Here is a 7,500-nt window from a genome sequence, read left to right on the forward strand (position 1 = left end):
GTATGTATGTATGTATGTATATATGTATGTTGTTATGTGTGCGTGGATATGCATACGCACGAGTGTGTGAACAAAACGAAAGTAGCACTCGATTCAGCCCCACATTACTATCAAGTTTCTTGGATGTAGGACATGTCTACTTCATCGGATATTCCGAGGAGGCATTTATCAAAAGGGGCCACCACATGCACTCTCCCTCCCCCAACTCACCCACAAACATAAAACTTACCACCAGTCATTGTCCTCAGTGTGGTTTGTCTGGTCAAATCAGAACCATACACCTGAGATGCATCTATGAAGCTAGTCGCACCGTTCAACTGTTCGCGTGGACCTGAAATATGATAACGAAAGAAACTGTTTTACAAACTGTTACACACATCAACAAAACGACATTCATGATACTGATTTCAAATTTCGGCACAAGGCCAGCAATTTAAGGGGGAGAGACTAAGTCGATTACATCGACCCCAGGGCTCAACTGGTACTTATTTCATTGACCCTGAAAGAATGAAAGTTAAAATCGACCAGGGTCTCTAGAATCAGTAAGGAGAAACGATGAGCCAATTCTTCGTCAGGTTTTCTACAACTTTCTCACCAAGATTACTATTGCACTTTTGAAGCCACAAAGATTCATAAATTAGAAATAAGTAAATAAATACATATACATCGCATCTGGACATTTGAAATGCTTGTCGAAACTAAAGCTGCTGTTAGCAAGCAGCATCTAAATTCGTGAGTTGTTTTGCTATTTGCTTTTTATATTTTTCGAAAAAAAGCAACATTTTTATTAATTTTTCCTCAGACAAATATTATACATAATCTTTTCTACTCTAGTCACAAGGCCCGACATTTTGGGGAGAGGGCCAGTCGATTAGGTCGATCCCAGTACGCATCTGGAACTTTATTTATCAACCCCGAAAGGATAAAAGGCAAAGCCGACCCGGGCGGAATTTGAACTCAGAGCGTAAAGACAGGCGAAATACCGCTAAGCATTTCGCCCCGTGTGCTAACGTTTCTGCCAGCTCGCCGCCTTAAAGATTATACATAATCTTTTCTACTCTAGGCAGAAGGTCTGAAATTTTTGGGGAGGGGACCAGTCGATTAGGTCGATTCCAGTACGCAAATGGAACTTAATTTATCGACCCCGAAAGGATAAAAGGCAAAGTCGACCTCGGCGGAATTTGAACTCAGAACGTAGACAGACGAAATACTGCTAAGCATTTCGCCTAGCGTGTTAACATTTCTACCAGTTCGCCGCCTTAAATATTATAAATAATTTTTTCTACTCTAGGCAGAAGGTCTGAAATTTTGGGGGAGGGGGCCAGTCGATTAGATCGACCCCAGTAGGCAACTAGTACTTAATTTTTCGACTCCGAAAGGATGAAAGGCAAAGTCTGGGTGGAATTTCAACTCAGAACGTAAAGAAAGACGAAATACCTATTTCTTTACTACCCACAAGGGGCTAAACACAGAGAAGACAAACAAGGACAGACAAACGGATTAAGTCGATTATATCGACCCCAGTGCGTAACTGGTACTTATTTAATCGACCCCAAAAGGATGAAAGGCAAAGTCGACCTCGGCGGAATTTGAACTCAGAACGTAACTTCAGACGAAATACGGATACGCATTTCGCCCGGCGTGCTAACGTTTCTGCCAGCTCGCCGCTTTAAAGATTATAAATAATGTAAGCATACTTACCCAAAGCGCAGGAAAGTGGGGGAGTGGCTAGGCTACGGGTGTATGCCATGCATGTTCTACTGTATTGAGCGAAAAAGGGATCGTCTTCTGGGATGGCGATAGGAAAGCAGATGTCGCTGAAAAGATAAGAAATGATTTTTTAAAATTATTGTTACCGGAGGGGTAGGCTGAACAAAGTCGTTCAATATCGGAGCCATTAAAACATCAACGATATTCGTATTGCTTTCAAATTTTAGCACAAGGCCAGCAACTTCTGGTTAGGGGTAAGTCGATTACATCGACCCCAGTGCTCAATTGGTGCTTATTTTATCGACACCTCGAAAGGATGAAAGGCGGAATTTGAACTCAGCACGTAAAGACTGACGAAATGCCGCTAAGCATTTTGCCCGGCGTGCCATCGATTCTGCCAGCTCACCGTCTTCTTATCTACTATAGGTACAAGGCCTGAAATTTACATTGACCCCAGTGCTCAACTGGTACTTATTTTATCGACCCCGAAAGACTGCAAGGCAAAGTTGATCTCGGTGGAATTTGAATTCAGAACGTAAAGACGGACAAAATGCCGCTAAACGTTTTGCGCGGTGTACCAACGATTCTCCCAGCTCGCCGCCTTATTTCTTTATTGCCCACAGGGGGCTAAATATAGAGGGGACAAACAAGGACAGACAAAGGGATTAAGTCGATGACATCGACCCCAGTGCGTAACTGGTACTTAATTTATCGACCACGAACGGATGAAAAGCAAAGTCGACCTCGGCGGAATTTGAACCCCGAACGTAAAGACAGGCGAAATACCGCTAAGCATCGCGCCCGGTGTGCTAACGATTCTGCCAGCTCGCCGCCTTACATCAACAATATTCATATCCAAGTTTGTTTTGGTATGAGAGGGATACAATTTTTTAAAAATATGAACTATCGCGTTACATGGGACAAGCCAAAGCAATAACTTGAATTTAGCACCGTAACCCAGAATGCTCATTAATTTATTGCCTCGTGTTTCCGTTTAATTACAGCAAAAGGCGGCGAATTCATATACCATTGACCTCTTCATGGGATCGTTGAATACTTATTGGTTCCTATCATGTAAATTTCTATATTTAAAATTAAAACGTATATTTTATCTTTTACTTGTTTCAGTCATTAGACTGCGACCATGCTAGGGTACTGTCTTGAAGAATTTCTCGTCGAATGTATCGACCCCAGTACTTTTATTCTTAGCCTGATACTTATTCTATCGGTCACTTTTGCCGAACCGATTTTAACAAGAAATATTTGAAGAAATTTAATGAAACTACTCAACGAAATTGATAAAGAACAATAAAAATTCAGTGGTATTATATTGGTATAGTTGGACTGCTTAACGTGAAATATGTGTGGTAAATGCAAGTTATTGCATCGATATTTAGTTGAGGATCATTGAGTAAAATTACTACACTCTTCCAGATTCAGTTCGTTAACAATTCAGCCTTCTCAGGTGTTTATCAATTACATAGAAACCTCAAAGATCAATATTGATAACTTTGCCGATTACTGAATTTCAGTATTCAGCTGTAAATTCTCACCTGTTTATAACTAAGTGGAGCGTATCTTTTGAGAATTAAGTGCCTCGAAAAGAAACAAAGTGCATTGGCGGAAACGTCAGCTTCTTAACCATACACGCTTCTCATATAACACTGGGTGATTGTTGTTTAGACCTCCAGGTCAATTCTGATCAAGCGTTTCAGCATGGATCAATGAATCACCCCTCGAAAGATGAGATGTGATTCATTGATCCATCTTCTCCTCATAAAATACCGGGTGTTGTTGTTATGACCCAGGCAGTCTCTCAAAGGACGGGGTGTGATTCATTGATCCATCGTCCCAGTTATACTGTATCTCTCTCTCTCTACCTAACTGAAGACCATTAAGTCGCTCAATCAACTGAATTTATACTCGTGAAATTAACGTGTTAGCGGTTGAGTGTTCCGCAAACATTTGTATCTTTAATGTCATTCTCAGACCAAATCAGTGTGATGCAATGTGACATGGCTGGAGAAAATAAAGAATGTGTAGTGACTAGCGATCTATCATGGCGAATCCCGGACAGAAGGGTCACACAGGAGAACTAGGGAGAAGAGGAGGTAACAAAGTAGTGGTGATCCTAAAACGAAGGTGCGCGTGCGTGTGTATAAGAGAGGTTTTATGTGTGTGTGAAAGAGGGCTGGTGCTCTTGAGAGCAGATGCACGGTCCACGGAACGTGCTCTGGCAAGGACGATGTAGGTCATATATATAGTCCAGAGAGAAGAGGGGGAGGGAGGGAGAGAGAGATAGAGAGAGGAGAGAGAGAGAGAGAGAGAGAGAGAGAGGAGAGAGAGAAAAGAATTGACTCTAGTAATGAATCGGTACTGTATTTATCGACCCCTAAAGGATGAAAGGGAAATTTAATTTGAGAGGGTTTGGAACACAGAGAGCCAGAGAGCTGAATCGAATTCCGTCAAGTGTTCAATCTGACGCTCTGCTAATTCCGTCTGTTCTTCACCTTCAATATGGTATTACTTACATGTCGTCAGTTTCACAGCAGTCACCTGGTGGAAAAGAAGAAGAAAATAGTCGTTATTTTATAAATGGATTAAACAACACATTATACATTTAGCAAAAGAAGCAAAATAATCATCATCTAAAGATACATTGCATATTCATATAAGGCCGTATATATTTGTACAAGATCGATTAAAAATCATATAAAACTAACTAACTAACAAACTAACTGACTAACTAATTAACTCTGTGTGTGTGTGTGTGTGAGAGAGAGAGACCAATTGTATTCATATAATAGCCTATATATAGGCGTAGGAGTGGCTTTGTGGTAAGTAGCTTGCTTACCAGCCACATGGTTCCGGGTTCAGTCCCATGCGTGGCACCTTGGGCAAGTGTCTGCTACTATAGCCTCGGGCCGACCACAGTCTTGTGAGTGGATTTGGTAGGCGGAAACTGAAAGAAGCCCGTCGTATATATGTATGTATGTATATATATATATATATATATATATATATATATATATATATATATATATATGTGTGTGTGTGTGTTTGTGTGTCTGTGTTTGTTCCCTCAACATCACTTGGCAACCGATGCTGGTGTGTTTACGTCCCCGTCACTTAGCGGTTCGGCAAAAGAGACCGATAGAATAAGTACAAGGCTTACAAAGAATAAGTCCTGGGGTCGATTTGCTCGACTAAAGGCGGTGCTCCAGCATGGCCACAGTCAAATGACTGAAGCAAGTAAAAGAGTAAGAGAGAAAGATTTAAAGAGTATATAATTAAACAAAGTCCATTGAGGTTAAGGGAAGACCTTACCACTTGTTGGCATAGCAGGATAATCTTGAAGATCGTGGTTGAGGAAGACACCGAACATTGTTAGCAGATGGGTAAAATCAGGATTGACGTTTTCTTGAGTACTGGCGCCATGGAATGTTGTACTAATCAATCGGGCTCCGGGAAGGTTTCCTCCATTAACACCGGTAGCACGAGGAGCGCTGAGATCTATTGAGAAACAAAAAAAGAAGATACATCTTATTTTATTTTATTTTATTCACAGTGTATTTTTGAAGTATAAGATTTCTTTTATTATTTTTGATTATGTAGAAAACCTCAGATTTGTAGAGAAAGCGAAACGGGATGTTATGGCTTCCGTCCGTTTTCGAAATCCGTTTAATGAAATCGAACATGAAAGCAAGTAAATAAGTACAAACTGAAAATGGAACTCGAGCTGCGGATTTACAGAAGAATCGAACACGCGATGCCATTTTATATGTATATATGTATGTATTCATGTATGCACGTATGTCATTATTCAATCTTGTTTCAAGATTTCTTGCTAAAAGAGGAAGAGCCTGTTTCTAACCTAGAGACAAGGCTTTGGAATTTCAACAACAGGGTATTTTCGTATGTACATACATGCATACATACATACATACATACATACATACATACACACACACACACACATACATACATACATACATACATACATACATACATACATACATACATACATACATACATATGTAGGTTCTCAAAACCAGAAAGAAGAAAGCAAGACTTTCTCAAGTTCCAAATGTGAATCTGTTAGTGTTAACTACACTCCAAAGATGGAGCCTTGTATCTTTGTTAGAAACAGGCTCCCTCCTCAGTGGAAGAGTTATAATAATTAAAAACTAGAAGAGACATACATACATAATACATACATTACATACATACATAGGCATAATAAGAAGGAGCACTGATGGAATGTCTCAGTTAAAACCTCATTAAAATGTAAACATAACCAACTTGATATAGTGATTAGGGATAGAGAAGAGAAACTGAGTATAGCAGTAGAAATCAGCTGCCTAGCGGATGTTAACATACAGCTAACGATCAGCCCAAAATACTCTGTCCAGATTACAAGTTCAGGTTTATACTTGTAATTATTGGGGCACTGGGATACGTAACACACTGCCTAAGTAACAACCTTGAGAAATTAAGGCTTCTCAGAACCAGAGTGGATAAATCTGATTCGAAGGGAGCAGATCTACGTCATCACCGGAACTATAAAAAGTTGTAGGGCTTCCCAGAAATTTATCACTTAAGTGTGCATGTCTGGATATGCAAGTATATGCGTGAGAAAGCATGCATAAAAAAATCATATAAATCTGCACATGCACTAACTCCAAATACTGCACATATGCACACATACAGTGAAGGAGCCTTGGATCTAGGTTAGAAACCGGCTCTTTCTCTATTGATATTTTCATGGGCGCGACACTAATTCCGACTCTCTAGATTATTGATTCTAACTTACCGTCTTCGTAAATAGCTGGCAAATAACGATCGAAAGGAGTGTTTGATCGGCCAAGGTAGGGGAACAGAAGGTTGTTACAAGAGCCATCAGCAGAACGGTAAGGAACTGTAGCATCACAAGTTAAGGCTTCGACGAACGGACAATTCTCAACAAGTTCCAAGGGAGGCTGGACTGCAGGTAGAAGATTTTCTGCTGTGATAGCTCCATCGTCTAACCTGAAAAATAATTTATTCTTTTTCTTAATGGCCACAAGGATTAATATAAATTATACATAAAATACAACACAAGACGATACAAAGGGTTTTCACATTCGTGTAAACATTAAATAACAGTAAAAAGGTGACATGGAAAACTCCCACAAAAGCCACGGGTGCCTGATCAACAGGGCAAGAGCCCGTTTTTAATTTTACAGGTGTATTCTCAGAATTGGTCTAACCTGAAAAATAATGATTGTAGTTTTGACGAACAGATTAATATAAGAGGTAACCTGTAAATTCATAAAGAAAGGACAGATGGCGGACAATTATCTATATATTTCTCATGTTCGTACTTTATTCAATTGCACTAACGATATTCACAAGAAGAGCAGTACACACTCGTTCGTGATACTTTGCAGTGGGTAGAAAGGAAGTTGGGAGAAATCTCATGCAACAGAGTTGAATTCCACCAAATGCACTGACGGGCAGGTGATGATAATTCTGAGGCGTATTAAGCATGAAGATAGCAAAGCAATTTCGACTGAGAATATAAGTTGATGTCAATGACATGCTGATCAAACAGATAGATAGAAAGCGCCACGACGTCGATCACTACAACTACATTACTGGTTGCAAATTTTGGCATAAGCCTAGCATGTTCGTGGGAGGGGATAAGTAGACTATATCGACCCCAGTGTTCAACTATGTACATATTTTCTCGACTCCAAAAGGATGAAAGGCAAAGTCGACCTCGGCAGAATTTGAACTCAAAACGTATAG

General features: G+C 40.1%; 1 protein-coding gene across 1 annotated transcript in view; it reads right to left on the reverse strand.

Annotated features, from left to right (window-relative positions):
- The window catches only part of LOC115221247 (peroxidase-like), a 25,705-nt gene that overhangs the window by 9,220 nt on the left and 8,985 nt on the right, over nt 1-7,500 (reverse strand). Inside the window, exons 4-8 of the mRNA XM_036510894.1 lie at nt 6,524-6,738; nt 5,038-5,223; nt 4,242-4,266; nt 1,702-1,817; nt 230-331 (exon numbers count right to left, since the gene is read on the reverse strand). Of these exons, the coding sequence (XP_036366787.1) occupies nt 230-331; nt 1,702-1,817; nt 4,242-4,266; nt 5,038-5,223; nt 6,524-6,738 (644 nt within the window). The remainder of the gene's footprint in view (nt 1-229; nt 332-1,701; nt 1,818-4,241; nt 4,267-5,037; nt 5,224-6,523; nt 6,739-7,500) is intronic.

Source organism: Octopus sinensis, linkage group LG18 (genome assembly GCF_006345805.1).
Source record: "Octopus sinensis linkage group LG18, ASM634580v1, whole genome shotgun sequence".
Lineage (NCBI taxonomy): Eukaryota > Metazoa > Mollusca > Cephalopoda > Octopoda > Octopodidae > Octopus > Octopus sinensis.